General features: G+C 46.3%; 3 protein-coding genes across 3 annotated transcripts in view; 2 read left to right on the plus strand and 1 right to left on the minus strand.

The window, feature by feature from the left end:
• Window positions 1–20: 20 nt before the first annotated feature.
• Hars (histidyl-tRNA synthetase) lies at window positions 21–13,101 on the plus strand. The gene is made up of 13 exons (XM_013020444.1): window positions 21–249; window positions 503–592; window positions 5,095–5,214; window positions 6,258–6,353; window positions 7,373–7,498; window positions 8,581–8,688; window positions 8,825–8,923; window positions 9,144–9,237; window positions 9,371–9,498; window positions 9,586–9,828; window positions 10,771–10,887; window positions 11,101–11,247; window positions 12,674–13,101. The coding sequence occupies exons 1-13, from the start codon at window positions 160–162 to the stop codon at window positions 12,743–12,745; spliced, it is 1,530 nt and encodes a 509-aa protein (XP_012875898.1). The 5' UTR covers window positions 21–159; the 3' UTR covers window positions 12,746–13,101.
• Window positions 13,102–13,541: 440 nt separating this feature from the next.
• Window positions 13,542–15,574, plus strand: Dnd1 (DND microRNA-mediated repression inhibitor 1). Its single transcript, XM_013020474.1, has 4 exons — window positions 13,542–13,565; window positions 13,720–13,837; window positions 14,107–14,568; window positions 15,110–15,574. Exons 1-4 carry the CDS (start codon window positions 13,542–13,544, stop codon window positions 15,565–15,567), a joined length of 1,062 nt encoding a protein of 353 aa, XP_012875928.1. The 3' UTR covers window positions 15,568–15,574.
• Window positions 15,575–16,117: 543 nt separating this feature from the next.
• The window catches only part of Wdr55 (WD repeat domain 55), a 5,539-nt gene continuing 2,860 nt past the window's right edge, over window positions 16,118–18,796 (minus strand). The window contains exons 2-7 of the mRNA XM_013020473.1: window positions 17,520–17,620; window positions 17,339–17,426; window positions 17,051–17,230; window positions 16,867–16,966; window positions 16,608–16,777; window positions 16,118–16,527 (exon numbers count right to left, since the gene is read on the minus strand). Coding sequence (XP_012875927.1) covers window positions 16,209–16,527; window positions 16,608–16,777; window positions 16,867–16,966; window positions 17,051–17,230; window positions 17,339–17,426; window positions 17,520–17,620 — 958 coding nt within the window. The 3' untranslated portion in view covers window positions 16,118–16,208. The remainder of the gene's footprint in view (window positions 16,528–16,607; window positions 16,778–16,866; window positions 16,967–17,050; window positions 17,231–17,338; window positions 17,427–17,519; window positions 17,621–18,796) is intronic.

Consider the following 18,796-nt stretch of genomic DNA (forward strand, 5'->3'; position numbering starts at 1 on the left):
ACATCCCAAGCTCCCTAACCCGGAAGTGGTTTCTGAGTTCCACGGAGGCTCTCTAGGCCTGGAAAGCAGAGTCTCTGTAGCCGGAAGTCATCCAGGCTCAGGCTGCGTTCACCCCAGCCGGTTTGGAAGGCAGGCAGCTAGCTCCAGGTGGCCGGCAGAATGGCAGATCGTGCAGAGCTGGAGGAACTGGTGCGGCTTCAGGGAGAGCGCGTGCGGAGCCTCAAGCAGCAGAAAGCCAGCGCTGATCAGGTATGACGCAGGAGACAAGGGAAGGACATAAAGCGAGGTAGTCTGGCTGGAGGACAGCGTTGTGGAGGACGGGACTGGGCTCGTAGGGAGGATGGGCTGGGATGGGGAGATAGCTAGGGCGGATCCTGAGAGAAGGATGGCTGGCCCCCAGTCGAAAGACCTGCCCCAGTTCCTGATATGGGAGGAATATCGAATGAATGATGTGAAAGGGAGAGGGACGACTAATAGCCGAACTGATTCTTTTCCCCAACAGATCGAGGAGGAGGTGGCGAAACTCCTGAAACTGAAGGCACAGCTGGGCCCTGATGAAAGCAAACAAAAGTTTGTGCTCAAAACACCCAAGGTAGTACTATTCCTATAAGGGGAATCTGAGAGAATTTCTAATCTACTCAAAAGGGTGGATTGATCTGCTTTCCTGAACTAGGTCATTGAGGAGGAGCTGAAATATTGCAGAGGAAACGATCATTGTTCTGGCTACTGGGCTGGATTGAGCTCTACTTGAGTCATATTGGGATGGCAAAGTGATGACAGAAAGGAGGCCACCTGGGTGCCCAGCCTACTTCTGTACTCCTTTCATTCAGTAAGCTGTCATTGACTGCTTACTACTACGTCCCTAGTACAGTACAAAGTTCTAATCATACCAGGCTGGACACTGCAGTCTGCCTTCATGTATCTTCCATGCTACTGAAAGAGAAAACTTTAGGACAGATAATCCCACACATGATTAAGCAATTGTAAGTTGTGGTTAGTGATATAAAGAAATTGATATGGATGCTCAAAAACGTGAGTGCTAGAGTCTAAGAAAGCCTCACTAAGAAGTAGTACACTATAAACCTCTGAGATGGATACAGGTAGCCAGAGGAAGAGTGTAAGGAAAACAGGTCCATAGAATGTGGAAACCCTGAAACAAGAAAGAATGATGGTACTTTGATAATCTCTAGGAACTAGAGGAGGATCTATATACAACCCAAAAGAGTAGGAAAGTAGAGTGGAATGAAGGAAGAAATTTCCTAACTCATCTCTAAGATTTTACTTTAGGTGTCACTTTCTGGAGGTTCTATAAACAGAAGTATTTATCCCTTCATATAGATTTCCGTGGTCTTTCATACATATTTCTGTTATTGCAACGACTTTGTGTGTATGTGTGTGTGTGCGCACATGCTCACGCACACACGTACCAGTCTTACCACTTCAGTCACTTCTGGCTTTTTTGGTGCTTAATTGGGGATATGGGTCTCACAGATTTTCCTGTCTGGGCTGGCTTTGAAGTTCAGTCCTCAGATCTCAGCCTTTTGAGTAGTAAGGATTACAGGCATGAACCACTGGTGTCTACCTAAAACACATTTTTCTTTCTTTTGTTTTTTGTTTTTTTTGGGGGGGGTGGTAGGAAATAATAGAAATGTTTATCATCTTGATAATGGCAATGATAACATTGTTGTATTAAAATATCAGGTCTGAACAAATTAAGCATTTAATGTATTTTCAAATTGTGCTGTTGCATTTGCAATTCAATGTTAAAAATTAGCTGTTGATTTAGATGTCTGTTAAATTTTCAATATAATTGAAGGTTATAGCCTCAACAGAAAAATCAAGTTCAGTCAGTGGAGGTCTTAGAGTTTAAAAACAAATACCTTTTGTGATCATACTTCAACATATTCAAGACAACTTGGTATTTTATTAAGCATGACTAGCGGCAGAAGTCATAAAAGCTGGAATAATTTCTTTTTTTTTTTTTTGGGTCCGGTTGTGGGGCCTGAACTCTGGGCCTGGGTACTGTCCCTCAGCTCTTCAGCTCAAGGCTAGCACTCTACCATTTGAGCCACAGCGCCACTTCCGGCTTTTTTCTTTTTGCTTATGCAGTGCTGAGGAATCGAACCCAGGGCCTCAGGCATGCAAGGCAAGCGCTCTACCACTGAGCCACCTTCCCAGCCCTGGAAGAATTTCTTTTAGAAAAAGAATTTCTTTTAAAAAACACTTTTCTTTGAGCTGGGGTCTTGTGGCTCACACCTATAATCCTAGCTACTGGGGAGGCTGAGATCTGAGGATCACTGTTCAAAGCCAGCCCAGGCAGGAAAGTCCGGGAGACTCTTATCTTCAATAAACCACCAGAAAACCAGAAGTGGCGCTGTGGCTCAAGTGGTAGAGCACTCGCCATGAGCTGCAGAGCTTAGGGACAGCCCCTAGGCCCAGTGTTCAAGCCACACTACCAACCAAAAAAAAAAATTAACATCAGCCCAGCACCAGTGGCTCATGCCTGTAATCCTAGCTATTCAGGAGGCTGAGATCCCTAGCAGATAAATCTGTGAGACTCTTATCTCCAATGAGCCACCAGAAAACTGGAAGTGGTGCTGTAGCTCAAGTGATGAAGCAGTAGCCTTGAGCTGAAGAGCTCAAGGATAGCACCCAGAACCAGAGTTCAAGCCCCAGGACCAACAAAAAAAGAAAAAAGAAATATATTAACATAAGATAACTCACTTGGATAACATACTATATTAACATAAGATAACCACTTAGATCCACAATTCCACTTCTAGTTTTTAAGTGGCTAATTGGAGATAAGAGTCTCATAGAGCCAGACATTGGTGGCTTACCCCTGAAATCCTAGTTATTCAGGCTGAGATCTGAAGATAGCAGTTCAAAGCCAGCTCAGGCAGGAAAGTCTGTGAGACTCTTAGCTATTTCCAGTTAACCACCAGAAAACTGGAAGTGGAGCTGTGGCTCAAAGTGATAAAGTGCTAGTCTTGAGCAAAAGAGCTCAGGAACAGTGCCCAGGCCCTGAGTTCAAGTTCTGTGGCTGAAAAAAAGTCTCATAGACTTTCCTGCTGGGGCTGGAAATACTATTATATGGGATGTATACATTAAGCACAAGTGATTTTGGCCTTGTGCAAAAAAAAAAAAAAAAACACAACTCAAGGACTTGGGCCCACAGACCCTAGAGCCAGCAAAAAAAAAAAAAAAAAAAAAACAACCAACCAGTCTTTAAGAAAGTGAAACTGGGGGATGGGGGGGGAGGATAGGAAGGGGAAACAAAGGAGGATGCTACAATGCTTGATAAGAAATGTACTCATTATCTTGCCCATGTAATTGTAACCCCTCTGTACAGTATTTTCACAATAAAAGAAAAAGAAAAGAAAAAAGAAAGTGAAACTTCTGTGGAGGTTAGGTGTATCAAAAAAAAAGAATATTCACAATTCACTGAAAGTTCATTGAAGTACTCCTCCTTTTACTAGTACACATCTATGTCAGTTTAGATATACTTCATTTACTTCTAAAACAGATATTGAATACAAGAAGCACATAGAAGAATCATCTGGGGCTGGGAATGTGGCTTAGTGATAAGGTGCTTGCCTAGAATTCATGAGGCCCTGGGTTTGATTCCTTAGTACCACATACACAGAAAAAGCTGGAAATGACACTGTAGCTCAAGTGGTAGAGTGCTAGCCTTGAGCAAAAGAAGCTTAGGAACAGTGCCCAGGCTCTGAGGTCAAGCCCCAAGACTGGGGGAGGGGGGGAAATCATCTGTCTTTTATTAAGGCAGATATTAAAGATCTGCAAAGATGTCATCAATACCATTATTCAGGTTTTTTTGAAAATGGTTATATTTGCCAGGTGCCGGTGGCTCACACCTGTAATCCTAGCTACTCAGGAGGTTGAGATCTGAGGATCTCGATTCAAAGCCAGCCAGGGTGGGAAAGTCTGTGAATTTTTTTTTTTTTTTGTCAGTCTTGGGGCTTGAACTCTGGGCCTGAACACTGTCCCTCAGCTCTTCACCTCAAGGCAAGCGCTCTACCGCTTTAGCCACAGTGCCACTTCCGGTTTTCTGGTGGTTTATTGGAGCTAAGAGTCTCACAGACTTTCTGTCCCTGAGATTCTTAGCTCCAATAAAACCCTCAGAAAACAGGAAGTGGTGCTGTGGCTCAAGTGGTAGAGCACTTGCCTTGAGCTGAAGAGCTGGGGGACAGCACCCAGGCCCAGAGTTCAAGCCCCATGACCGACCAGAAAAAAAAAAAAGAAAATGCTTATACTTTCCTAAAATATGTGTTAATATTTGATGGATACACTAATATATTATTTTAGATTTTTATTTTTAATTTCTAGTAGCAAAATATTGATAGCTATAATGTATTTTGGATTTATATTAAGAGTGAAGAGGTCCTAAGACCAAAGACTTTAGAGTAGATTGTAAAAGCCAAGACTAAAAGGTCTGACATACAAGAACAAAGTTGTTCTGCCACAAATTTGTTATGAGGCATAAACTGAAGACTTCTCAACACCTTCCTCAGCACCTTTATCAATGTTTCTGTCTAATCTGGGCCCTGAGTTCAAGCCCTGTAACCTACAAAAAAAAGAGAAAGAGAAAGAGAAATAGGAGTAAATTTGATCAAAAGTACATTATCTGCATGGATGTAATATTATAATGAAGTCCCTTTGTATAATTAATTTATACTATGAGAAAAAAGCATGCTAAGAAAGAAAAGTCACTGTACAACTCATTGATCCAATTTGTTTTGGTTATATGCTTATCATCAGGCAGGTCTCTTCTGTTAGGCAGAAATACTCTTATTCCCAGAGTTGTCAAAAAGCTGCTTAGGGAAAAAAAATGTTTTAAGAAAAATATTCTAAGAATCAAACCTAAAAGAGAATGTGATTTAAAAGGGAAGTGAGTATAGAAATCAATAAGGAATGGTTTGTATTGATTTTACTATTCAGTGGCCTGTAAGAAAATCTATGTTTGACATAGGATTTGCTTTCCCTATTGGTGAAAACACAGTTATATGTTTTCAGAACTTATTATTGTCTAGTTTACATCTCTTCCTTGGTTTTTTGGTTAATTTTGACTCCAAGGGCACAAGAGACTACAGTCCCAAGCATATGGCAGTTCGGGAGAAAGTGTTTGATGTAATCATCCGCTGCTTCAAACGCCATGGTGCAGAAGTGATTGATACACCTGTGTTTGAACTAAAGGTGAGAGATGGGTAAGAGGAAGCTACATGATTGAAGAATGAGTATAGGAAACCAAAATAGATAATAAGAGAGTATGAGATTACTAGAGTTAGAACTTCAACATAGGAATGGGGTGGAGGGCAAGATACAAACAGTTCAGTCCAACCAGTGTACAAATGTTTCCAATCTTACACTAAGAATGTACAAATCAGAACAGATTTGCATACTGGGAATGTTCAGACACTTAAAATCTATCAGTGTGATAAATGAAATCTGTTATCTGTTGAAAACATGTGAGGGCACAAACTACTGTAATACTATTAAGACATTCTGTTTTGGCTTTTAATGTTGTTCAGATTACAGATGTTTAAAAAACAAAAAAACAACCACTGGTCTGTAATACACTCCCAGAATCTTATTCTCAAGAAAAAATTAACATTTCTTAAATTGTTATTTTTTTTGGGGGGGGGGGTCAGTTGTGAGGCCTGAATTCTGGGCCTGGGCGCTCGCTGTCCCTTAGCTCTTTAGCTCAAAGCTAGCACTCTACCACTTGAGCCACAGCACCACTTCGGCTTTTTCTGCTTATGTGGTGCTAAGGAATCATGCACTCTACCACTGAGCCACCTTCCCAGCCCAGAAATTTTGTTTTTAAATTGGAATAACCTAGCCATCTCACAGGATAACATTAGTGAGAAAATAAGCACAGAGCTTCTTACTAAAGAGTATACATCTTTAAAAAGCAATATGTAACTAATTGCTCTATACATCACCTCTAAGATAAAATAAATTTTTAAAAAGCAATGTTAGCTCTTATAAAATGTATATTAGCCAAAAATCAACAATGTTTATTTTTTATTATAACTATATCAAGCATGTAAGCATTGGGATAAAAAGAAGGAATATAGACAAGTTGAAATTAGGAATGTTAGGATAGTAGTTTTTTCATAATGTTCTTTTAGTAGATGAGGATGTAGTTCAGTAGAGAGTGTTTGCCTAGGTCTAGCCTTAGCACCACAAAAAAAAGTTACGTTTATTGTCATCACAGTTCATTATGCTCTCTCTAGGAAACACTGACTGGAAAATATGGAGAAGATTCGAAGCTTATTTATGACCTGAAGGACCAGGGAGGGGAGCTGCTGTCCCTTCGTTATGATCTCACTGTATCTTTCTAACCTTCAGCTCTTGGCCCTTACAGAGCTGGGGCTACTTCTAAGCCTTACATTTAGGGATAGACAGACCTAGGTAAGATTAAACATAAAGCCTTTGGCAACTAGTGAATTCTTTCTGCTGTGAAGTAGGATGAGACGTTGGCCAAGCAGAGTGTAGCCTTAGAAATCTGAATGCTAAAAAAAAAAAAAAAAGAAGAAGAAGAAATCTGAATGCTGGGTGAGACCTTACCTTACCTTCAGTTCCCAGTTTCACAATCCCCTGGTTCTAGAATAGCTTTCCCTTGCCTAGGTCCATGGGCAAAGTTCATTTTACTTAACCAAAATTACATTTCCTTTGCTTGTAAGCTACAGAGACTCAGTCATCTGCTTAGGGATTCCCTATGGGGCCCATTTCCTGCTCTGTGTCAATCTGCCCAAGGGAGATACTACCAAATAGGAAGGAGCCTTGATCTTTTTTTTGGAGGTGGGGGGGGGGGGCGGGCCAGGCTGTCAGACAAAGATGCCAACTTGGTATCTGATGCTTTATGCTCACTGGCTGGCACCCTACCCCCTGAGCCAAGCCCCTAACCTACAGAGCCTTGTTTGTTTTTTGTTTTGTTTTTTGGTCAGTTATGGGCTTGAACTCTGGTCCTGGGCGCTGTCCCTCAGCTCTTAAGCTCAAGGCTAGTATTCTACCACTTGAGCCACAGTGCCACTTCCAGTTTTCTGGTAGTTAATTGGAGATAAGCGTCTCACAGACTTTCCTGCCCCAGCCGGCTTTGAACCAGATCTCAGCTTCCCAAGTAGCTAGGATTACTGACACGAGCCACGGGCGCCTGGCTAACCTTGGTCTTTTCTGAGGCTTCAACTGTAGTAGCACAGTTGATTCTTTCTGTACCTTCAGAAATGCTGTTAATCTTACGGGCAGTGGCTTTTCCCAGACAGGGAGGGGTTAGACCACAGCTTCTGTAGGTGATGATAATTTCCAAACAGCAATAGGAAAGGTGTTCTCCTTAACTCTCTGTCATCAGGTTCCTTTTGCTCGGTATTTGGCAATGAATAAACTGACCAACATTAAACGCTACCATATAGCAAAAGTATATCGGCGGGATAACCCAGCCATGACCCGAGGCCGATACCGGGAATTCTACCAATGTGTGAGTGTTGAAAAAACGGGCAGGATGGGTAATTCAGATCCTCTCTCAAGTCAGTCTCTCAACAATCTGTTTGTTTTTTGTTGGTCAAGGTGCTTGAATTCTAGGCCTGGGCGCTGTCCCTGAGCTCTTCAGCTCAAGGCTAGCACTCAACCACTTGAGCCACAGCGCCACTTCCAGTTTTCTGGTGGTTTATTGGAGATCAGAGTCTCAGGGACTTTCCTGCTCAGGCTGGTTCCTAACTACAATCCTCAGATCTCAGCCTCCTGAGTAGCTAGGATTACAGGTGTGAGCCATCAGTGCCCAGGAAATCAATACATCGTTAAGTACTGTGGTATCCTGAGTAAAGTGGATGTCCCCAGATAAAGCACTTGCATTTTGATATTTTTATGTAGATTTCATAATGAAGAGGAAATGTTCCCCATTTTAAGTATTCAAAAGATAAAGAGATTGTAGGGGTAGAACTCTGGGCCTGGGCACTGTCTGTGTACTCTTCAGCTCAAGGCTAGCATTATACCACTTGAGCCACAGTGCCATTTCTGGTTTTCTAAGTGGTTTATTGGAGAGAAGAGTCTCACAGACCTTCCTGCCCAGGCTGGCTTTGAACTGCGGTCCTCAGATCTCAGCCTCCTGAGAAGCTAGGATTACAGGCTTGAGTCACTGGCACCCAGCTAGGTTCAGTGCCTTTTATATGAAACTATAGTGGTAGGATCACTGCAGAAGATCAATGAGAAATTTCCACGTGAGATATCAAATCATCACAAATGATGGCAGGACTTCTAGTGGATGGGAAAGAATATCAAAGGAAGAAGTTGGAGGAATTAAGGAAGGAGATAATGATAAAGTAGATAATGAAGGACATAGAATCCCATATATGGAAAGGATACCAGGACTGGTGGGAAGCTCAAAAATGCTGCGCTTTTCCTCTGAGCTGATTATCGGACATAGAGAATGAAGTGGGGAAGTCCTTCATGTGCTTCAGTGCAAACAGACAGAAAGCAGATCTCTTCAAAGCAGAACTCCCAGAAATTCCTCTTTAATATAGTTCAACTCTTGAGGTCCTCTGTCTACCCCTCTCCCTGCAGGATTTTGACATTGCTGGACAATTTGACCCTATGATCCCTGATGCAGAATGCCTGAAAATCATGTGTGAAATCCTGAGTTCACTTCAGATAGGCAACTTCCTGGTCAAGGTCAGAGCTAAATGGGGTTGGGAGGGCAAGGCAGGACCTGGCTTCTCGTAGGAGAAAGTCCTATTAAAAGGAACCAATAGCCCAAGGAACCAAGACTGTGGAGGCTATTAAAGAGATATGCCTTGGGTCCCTACAGGTAAATGACCGGCGCATATTAGATGGGATGTTTGCCGTCTGTGGTGTTCCAGATAGCAAGTTCCGTACCATCTGTTCCTCAGTAGACAAGCTGGATAAGGTAATGACCCAAATGCCTGATTTTTTTTCCCAGAACCCACCCCTCCTTGAGCAATGGAAAACGAGCATTAATGCTTACCTCTATGCCCACTAAAGGAAGATTAGCTCCAGCACGTAGGTTGAAAGGCAGCTTCTGCTTCTAAGACTGTTCCCCAAGAAGGGACCACCTCTGCTCTGTGGTAGGGAAGCTGCTCAAAAGTCCCTGACTAGTGTCTGCCTAGGTATCCTGGGAGGAAGTGAAGAATGAGATGGTGGGAGAGAAGGGACTTGCACCTGAGGTGGCTGACCGCATCGGAGACTATGTTCAGCAGCATGGTGAGGAACAGAACCCCGCCTCCTCAGTAGCCATGCACTGCCCTCCCTCTAAAATTGAATCTGTGTATGTGTGTATTCATGTGCACATGTACTTGCAGTTTAGACAAAAAGATAAGCCAATCTGTCTCCCTAGGTGGGGTGTCCCTAGTGGAGGAGCTGCTCCAAGATCCTAAACTATCTCAAAACAAGCAGGCCTTAGAGGGCCTGGGAGACCTGAAGCTGCTGTTTGAGTACCTGACTCTGTTTGGCATTGATGACAAGGTGAGTCCAAATGGGAGCCTTGTCTGACCTTAGGGACTTTGGATCTAAGATCCCAATCTAGTAGTGATCATGTCCTTTTCTCCACAGATCTCCTTTGACCTGAGCCTTGCTCGAGGGCTAGACTATTATACGGGGGTGATCTATGAGGCTGTGCTGCTACAGACCCCAGCCCAGGCAGGGGACGAGCCCCTGGGTGTGGGCAGTGTGGCTGCTGGAGGGCGCTATGATGGACTAGTGGGCATGTTTGACCCTAAAGGGCGCAAGGTACCATGTGTGGGAGTCAGTATTGGAGTGGAGCGCATCTTCTCCATTGTGGAACAAAGACTGGAGGTAGGTCCTAGGAGTGACATCTTGGAGCTATCAGGAATCTATGCTGGCGTATCCAAGACCCAGATCTTCCTCATGACAAAATACTTACCATGCTACTGCCATGTGGTAGGCACTGTGTTTTCTGCTTTTCATGCATTAGCTCATAAGGTTCTAAAATTTACATGTTTTTAGGTGAGGATGCTAAAGTACTTAAGTAATAAAAAATTGAAAAAAAACTTTGCTCAAAGACATGGAACTTGTAATGGCAGAGTCACACTGTGAAACCAGAAAGTAAATATCCTTAAATCTTCCTCCTTACCACTCTGTAATGCTCTCTGTCAGTAGGAAACCCAGGTCCTGGGATTACTCAAGTGTTTATTTCAACTTTGTAGCACCTAGAATAATACCAAGGAAGCTCCAGAGGGCTCAGGCCTTTCTTATTGATGCTGCTTTTCATTTCTTTCTTGTTTTTTGTTTTGTTTTTTTTGGTTGGTTGTAGGGCTTGAACTCTGGGCCTGGGCACTGTCCCTGTGCTCTTCAGCTCAAGGCAAGCACTCTATCACTTGAGCCACAGTGCCACTTCTGGTTTTCTAGTGGTTTTTATTGGAGATAAGAGTCTCACCACTTTCCTTCCCGGGCTGCCTTTGAACCACAATCCTCAGATCTCAGCCTCCTTAGTAGCTAGGATTAGAGGTGTGAGCCACCAGCGCCCGGCTCTTACAGATTCTTAATCAGATTGTTTGAGATGAGCTTGAAGTTACCTCTGCCCTTCTCACAGTCACATATACAAGTCAGTTAATTTCATGTTTTCTAAGAGCTACCTTAACCCCAGGTGCTAAAAGAGAACACTGTTGCACTTCCCTGGTTGCACACACTGAGTCGAGCCTAGTCTCAGAATCCTTACTAAGAGTCTGCCCTATACGCTACTTGGAAGTGTCTCTGACTTATCTGCCCCTTCCCCAGGCTTTAGAAGAGAAAGTACGAACCACAGAGACACAGGTGCTTGTTGCATCTGCGCAAAAGAAGCTGCTGGAGGAGAGACTGAAACTTATCTCAGAGCTGTGGGATGCTGGAATCAAGGTACAGGAGGCAGCAAACTTGAGAGTTATAGGCACAAACTAAATAAAATTCACCCATGGTATCTAAATAAAATAAATGAAATAAAATTCACCCTTAGAAGTGACATTACTTCTTGGACTGGATGTAAGAGCAAGATGCCAGCTTGGGCCCCCAGGAAGTTGTCCCTGAGGATAGCAGAGGACAGCTCTCATGTTCTGCCCTGGTCTCTTGCAGGCTGAACTGCTCTACAAGAAGAACCCAAAGTTACTGAACCAGTTGCAGTACTGTGAGGAAACAGGTATCCCACTAGTGGCCATCATCGGTGAGCAGGAGCTCAAGGATGGGGTCATCAAGCTCCGTTCGGTGGCTAGCAGAGAAGAGGTAAGGATTCAAGCAAGAAGTCTATGCCCATTTGAGACCTGAGCAAAAGCCTAGCATTCATACAGTACCAACTTTTAAAGAACGTAAGGCTTGCTCACACTTGTAATACTAGCCACTCAGGAGGCTTATCTCTAATTAACTAGTAGAAAACAGGAAATGGTGCTGTGGCTCAAAGTGGTAGAATTCTAGTCTTGCACAAAAAAGCTCTAGAACAGCTCCCAGGCCCTGAGTTCAAGCCCCACAACCAGAAAAAAGAACCTAAGGGGGCTGGGAAGGTGGCTCAGTGGTAGAGCGCTTGCCGTGCATGAATGAGGCCCTGGGTTCGAGTCCTCAGCACCACATAAGCAAAAAGAAAAAAGCCAGAAGTGGTGCTGTGGCTCAAGTGGTAGAGCACTAGCCTTGAGCTGAAGAGCTGAGGGACAACACTCAGGCCCAGAGTTCAGGCCCCACAACCGGACCCAAAAAAAAAAAAAGAACCTAAGGCTTAACCTGTTAACTGTGGTAGTTAAAATCTTTAATCTTGGCCAGGCACTAGTGACTCATGCCTGTAATCCTAGCTACTCAGAAGGCTGAAATCTGAGGATCTCAGTTCAAAGCCAGCCCAGGCAGGAAAATCTATGAGACTCTTATCTCCAATAAACCACTAGAAAACTGGAAGTGGTGGTGTGGCTCAAGTGGTAGAGCGCTCCCCTTGAGCTGAAGCACCCAGGCCCTGAGTTCAAGCCCCAGGATGGTGGGGGGGGGGGACTTTAATAGTGGGTCTGGGAATGTGGCTTTAGTAGTAGAGTGCTTGCCTAGCATGCATGAAGCCCTAGGTTCAATTCCTCAGTACCACATAAACAGAAAAGGCCAGAAGTGGTGCTGTGGTTCAAGTGGTAGAGCACTAGCTTTGAGCTGAAGAGCTGAGGGACAGCGCCCAGGCCCAGAGTTCAGGCCCCACAACCGGACCCAAAAAAAAAAAAGAACCTAAGGCTTAACCTGTTAACTGTGGTAGTTAAAATCTTTAATCTTGGCCAGGCACTAGTGACTCATGCCTGTAATCCTAGCTACTCAGAAGGCTGAAATCTGAGGATCTCAGTTCAAAGCCAGCCCAGGCAGGAAAATCTATGAGACTCTTATCTCCAATAAACCACTAGAAAACTGGAAGTGGTGGTGTGGCTCAAGTGGTAGAGCGCTAGCTTTGAGCTGAAGAGCTGAGGGACAGCGCCCAGGCCCAGAGTTCAGGCCCCAGGACCGTACCCAAAAAAAAAAAAAAAAAGATATCTGTCTTTCTGGCTTCTCCAAGAGGCACTGCCTTTTCTGGAGTATCTAATTGGGTTCCTGTTACCATCTGAGCCAAACATGATGCCTAAAAAAATATAATCATTCAGGAAGCAGTGGAGTGGAAGATGCTCATGCTCATATCTTCTTCTCCCATCCTGACCAGGTGGATGTCAGAAGAGAAGACCTTGTGGAAGAGATCAGAAGGAGAACAAACAAGACCCCTTGCATCTGCTGAATTGAGTGATGTAGGAAGCTGGACTTGGCAATATTTAAAACCAAAACAGAACTACATATGTACTTCAAAGCTTGGCACACTTCAGGTTTCAGCAGAACATTTGAAGAGTTTTCAGAACAAAATCTAATTTGTTTCTGTTATGATTATTTTATTGGTAATCACTGGCAAAAAAAAAAAAAATGGCCAGGACTATGCCTATACGTTTACAACTATATTACCACTTTCTATAGAAGACCCAGTCACTGCCTCCTAAACTTCTGGAATGGACCTGAGGTGGCCTCAAATGCAAGAAGACCCCACACCAGTTGGAGCAGATGACTACCCACAACCTATCACCAAAGGTCCAATAAAAACACTCAACCATTGGTTCTTGTCTGTGTCACTCACTGATGCCTAGCTCTCTTTTCCTCACTAGAACCTGGGGCACTCATTTAGACCACATAAGCGGTGGAAAAAAGACACAGAACGGCCCACCCGTCTTTTCTAGGGTGAAAGGCGTCTTTTCTAGGGTGAAAGGCGCATCGGGAATATCTCGTCGGGAGCGCGCACCCTGTCCGAACCACTCTTCAGGAATAGGGCTTTTCCCTGACTGACTGGCCAGCAAGGGTTTTTATCTTTCCACCCGAGGGTCTGAGAGCCCACCGCGCACGTGCGGTGGATACCTCCACCCTCGGGAGGCGGGGTCGCGCACAGAGCCAATGAGAGCTTGTGGGGGTGGAGGGTAGGGAAACTTCCAGAGGCGATCTGGGGGAAGGAAGTCATAAATAAGGTACGGGGTCGGCCCTGCAGTACCGCCATGCAGTCCAAACGCGAGTGTGAGGTACGGAGCTGGGGCTTGGGGGTGCTGGGGGTTTTCAAGCGCAGCCTGAGCCGGGGTGGTAGATACAGTGGCCCCAGCACCACAGGCAAGGTGTGTGTGGGGGGGCAGCTCCGCAAGCCCTCCCCCCACTCCATCCTGCTTTTTTCCCTTATAGCAATGGTGTGAGAGGGTGAATCCAGAAAACAAGGCGGCCCTGGAGGCGTGGGTCAGGGAGACGGGCATCCGCCTGGTGCAGGTGAACGGGCAGAGGAAGTATGGCGGGCCACCTCCAGGTACGGTAGCCTCTGCCCCTAACACCTGTCGCTCGACGGCGGAGCCGGCACCCTTTTGGTCGGGAGGGGCCGAGCCTTTGGCCCCGTTTGGAGGAGGGGAGCCCGTCTTGGTGCATCTACTGTGCGGCAGGGCCAATTACACCAATAGCTCGGGCGCAGAACGGGCATTCCCATTTCCTAGACGGACACCGACCGTCTCTGAGTCCTTGAGCTCAGGTCATGAAACCATCCCGTGAGTGACCGTGTCCTTCCGCACCCTCTTTCCCCAGGCTGGGTGGGCAGCCCGCCGCCGGCAGGGTCCGAGGTATTTATCGGAAGGCTGCCCCAGGATGTGTATGAGCACCAGCTGATCCCGCTGTTCCAGCGCGTGGGCCGCCTCTACGAGTTCCGTCTCATGATGACCTTCAGCGGCCTCAATCGCGGCTTCGCCTACGCGCGCTACAGCTCGCGGCGCGGTGCCCAGGCCGCCATCGCCACGCTGCATAACCACCTCCTGCGGCCCTCCTGCCCGCTGCTGGTGTGCCGCAGCACGGAGAAGTGCGAGCTGAGCGTGGATGGGCTGCCGTCGAGTGTGACCCGCCGCGCGCTGCTGCTGGCACTGCAGCCGCTGGGCCCCGGCCTCCAGGAAGCACTGCTGCTGCCCAGTCCCGGGTCGACAGCAACTCAAATTGCGCTGCTCAAGTTCAGTTCCCATCGCGCAGCCGCCATGGCCAAAAAGGCCTTAGTGGAAGGTAGGGGGAAGGTGGGGTGTGGGGGGGGGGGGCGGGGAGAGGGAGTCTGGTTTGAAGCGTACTGGATACCGTCAGGTCAGTGTAAAGCAGTTAAAAGTCCCCCCAAGAAAAACCTCAGGCAAGTGTGAGTTCACTTTTATTTCCAGCGGTGCTATAGTATACCCAAATTTAACACTTCTAAGGCAGGCATTATCTCTTAATCCTAAACATTCCAATGAAAAAGACTTGCCCTAGGGAATTCAGCTGAGCCTGCCTTTGTTTACTACAGAACTTGTTTTTTCAGACTGCTGTGAGAATTGACAATGGTTACTTAACATATTTCCTGACACAGAGGTAGTCCTGGCTGGCAAGGTTAGCTGTTGTGATGGTTATCAGATAGGTAAAGCCTGCCTTCTCCAGCAGCTCCTCCAAAGAAACTTTATAAAGTGGCAGTTGTCACATCCTGTTTACAAATAAAGACCAGTGAAGCCTGAGAAGTTAACTGGGCTTTACCACCGGGAAATGAGAGGCCTAAAGGTCTTGCTCTCACCTTTTCATTCAGGGCAGTCACGCCTCTGTGGAGAACCAGTGACTGTGGAGTGGCTCAAGCCAGACCTGAAGCAGCTACTGCGTCCCCAGCTCATGAGTCCCTCCCTGCAGCGCCTACAGCCAAATAGTAGTCAGCTGGCCCTGGCTAAGAACAAGCTGGGGTCCCAAGGGCCTCGAGCCGCCCTGCAGATGCTGTGCCAACGAATGAAGCTAGGCAGCCCAGTGTTCCTCACCAAGTGTTTGGACACAGGACCTGCTGGCTGGCATCGCTTCTGGTACCAAGTAGTGATCCCTGGGCATCCAGTGCCTTTCAGTGGCCTCATCTGGGTTGTGCTGACTCCAGATGGGCAGGATGGTCATGAAGTGGCCAAGGATGCTGTTTCTACACAGCTGCTAGAAGCACTGAGTGAGTCTGAGGCCAGCTTCTTGTGGTCTGGTGGGGCTGAGGCGGGTACTATATTGAAGCAGTAACATCCTTCTCTCCCCTCCACAGGCAGCCTAAATGGGTAGGCAAGAGCCTATGTCAACACCCAGCCCAGCAGGCCTGGGCAACCACTTCTGATCCCAAAATGGGGAGGGACATGGGCCCTGCATCGCATCCTCCTCACTGGAACATAGCCCCATACCTGGCAGCTGCTCAGGTTTAGCTTAAGTTGCAAGGTTTGTCTTTACCCTGTGCGCTTCCTTGGCCATTTCCTATGTGACATGCTTATAATGAATCTTTCTGTTTTTATGTGAGAAACTAGCCAAGTCCTTGGTCTCTACTGCTTGTCATTATGGTTTTAGTTAATATGGCTTGAGTTTTTCTATGTTGTTATCTGTATTTATAATTAAACCCCTGGTTAGTAAACATGTTTCTGTGCTGTCTTCTCAGAGTTGACGGTTTTATATGGGTAGAGTGTGCATCTGTTACAGAACAATTGCTTCCCCACTCCAGTATCCCACACGTTTTAACTTCTTAAAAGGCACAACATTATCTTGGGTGCAGGTTGAGCATGCTCAAAGCATCAATTCCCAGCACCAAAAAAAGTAATTCAAGTCTTCTCGGGATCAACACCAGGAAGCAAGACTTGTCCAGTGAAGAGTTGTCCTGAGGTTTTCTACTCGTGTCCTCAGTCACTGTCATCCTCACTCTCCTCTTCCTCTGGAGCTTTGGAACCCTCTTCCTCTTCTCTTAGTCCTTCGAAGAAGTCATCAGTGCTCCAGGCCTTACTGCTCAGGGCACGCAGAGGCCCTCCCTTTTTCTTGCGTCGACGGTAGTCATCTACTACCACCTCTCGCAGCTGGGCCATGTCCCAAAACTTGAGGCGCTGGTCGTGGCCACTACTGGCCAGGAAGCGGCCACAGTGAGAGAGGGCTAGCTCCTCCACAGGCTCCCCAGCATGTTGTCCCACAGTGCCCACCACTCGGTTAGGCAAGATGTTCACAGCCCTGCACAGGAGAAATGGTTGGTTACTGACTGGTTGGACTTGCCCCTCTGGTGACCCAAAGGCTGTCTGGGCTTCACTCACCTGATGATTCCATCAGTAGAGCCAGTGCACAGTAGACTCTCTGTCACTGGAATCATGCAGTCAATGGACTCAGCTCTCAAAGCAAAGCGGTCACTTGTGGCCCCAAAACCATTCCAGTTGAAGAGGTAGATGGTACCTTCACTAGAGCCACAGGCTACCTTCTTACCACACTGCAGGGAACAGGAAAAAGCATGTCTGTAGAGCCAACTTAGACCAAACTCTTTAGGGGTACATCCCATCCCATCATACCCAGATGTACTTTCATGAGGGTGACAGATGTCAGATCTCCTGATTGAGGCTCTGAGAGTAGCTCAAACCGGCGTCGTTTGATGTTGAAGACACCAAGGCAACCATCTCCACTGCAGAGCAGAGCAAAGGCTTAGGGAGAAGTTCTCTTTGACTAAGGGAAGAAGGGGAGGGAAAGTGGCAGGTTTGAGATTTACCTGGCTGTCAGCAGCAGCTTTTTGGCTGGGTCCAGAACCATATCAGCAATGTACTCTTCATGCTGTCGCATGTCCATTAAGTGTCCCTCCTTCCGTTGGTCCCAGAGGCGGATACCACCTGTGTCATCCCCTGTGGCCAGAACATTCTCATCCACTAGTAGCAGACTGTTGATGGGGGCGCTGGAGACACAGATGAAGAACTTATTGAAGCACCTTTGCTCTCTAATAGGAGTCTCCAGGTCCTGACTCCTCACCCTCATGCACATATACACAATTGAATCTCCTTACCCATGAGCCTTGGAAATTCGTCTTTCTAGTCGGCCCTCCTCCACATTTAGAAAATGGATGGCTTTGTCCTTGGAAACAGTAACAAGTTCTGGGAGAAAAGGTACCCAAGTCATGGGACTGTCCATGGCTTCGTCCAAGGCTTCCTTCCCACCCACATTTCAAGGCCTTCTCAAATGCTTACTCTGTCCATCTTCAGAGAAGACCACAGCTCGGCAAGACTTGAGGTGGTGACCAGAGGACCAGACCTCCTTGGTTTCTCCTTCTTGACAAGAGTAGGAAAAGCTAAAGAAAAGAGGATAAATCCATGACCACCAGAAAACTGCTGGTGCTGTGGCTCAAAATGGTAGAGTGTTAACCTGGAGCAAAATTGCTCAGGGACACAACACCCAGACCCCAAGTTCAAGCCCCACTACTAACAAATAAGAAGTCACAGACTGGCTGGGAATGTGGTTTAGATGGTAGAATGCTTGCCTAGCATTCATGAAGCCCTGGGTTCTGTTTCTCAGTACCACATAAACAGAAAAAGCCCAAAGTAGTGCTGTGGCTCAAGTGGTAGGGTGCTAGTCTTGAGCAAAAAAGTTCAGAGACAGTGCCCAGGCCCTGAGTTCAAGCCCCAGGACTGGAGAAAAAAAAAGTCCCAGACTGACAGAATACTTGGGAAGGAAAAAGCCTTGGAGGCTGAGAATGTACTCACTATGCTTAATAGGCATAAGGCTGGATCTCACTCTCACTCTTTCTCTCTCTCTCTCTCTCTCTATCCCTCTCCCCCCACCCCCACACACATACAGAAACACAATTTAAAAAAAAAAACACCTAGAAACTGAGTTGATGACATCAGATGAATCATGAAATCTTTTTTTTTCTTTTGGTTGGTTGTGGGGCTTGAACTCTGGGCCTGAGCACTGTCCCTGAGCTCTTCAGATCAAGGCTAGTGCTCTACAACTTGAGCCACAGCACCACTTGCAGTTTTCTGAGTGGTTTATTTGGAAATAAGAATTCCACGGACTTTCCTGCCCAGGCTGACTTTGAACCGTATCCTCAGATGAAACATGATCCTCAGATCTCAGCCTCCTGAGTAGCTGGGATTACAACCATGAGCCACCAGCTCCCGGCTAGGAAATCTTTTGTAAAAAATTGTTTGGTAGAGAAGGGGCTACCAATCCAGAGGCAGACATAGCATTCCTTCACAAAGATAAGGAATGAGGAGGGTTCAAGAAGCAGGAAAGTGATGTAGTTGTATCTGGGCTTCACATCACAAGAAGAAAAAAGAACTTCAGAATGGTTATGAGAAGTGGGAGTTAGAAGCCTACCAAGCGGGGCGCCAGTGGCTCACACCTGCAATCCTAGCTACTCAGGAGGCTGAGATCTGAAGATCTCGGTTCAAAATCAGCGGTTCAGGGGCTGGGAAGGTGGCTCAGTGGTAGAGCGCTTGCCTTGCATGCTCGAGGCCCTGGGTTT

Source organism: Dipodomys ordii, unplaced genomic scaffold (assembly GCF_000151885.1).
Source record: "Dipodomys ordii isolate 6190 unplaced genomic scaffold, Dord_2.0 Scaffold50, whole genome shotgun sequence".
Lineage (NCBI taxonomy): Eukaryota > Metazoa > Chordata > Mammalia > Rodentia > Heteromyidae > Dipodomys > Dipodomys ordii.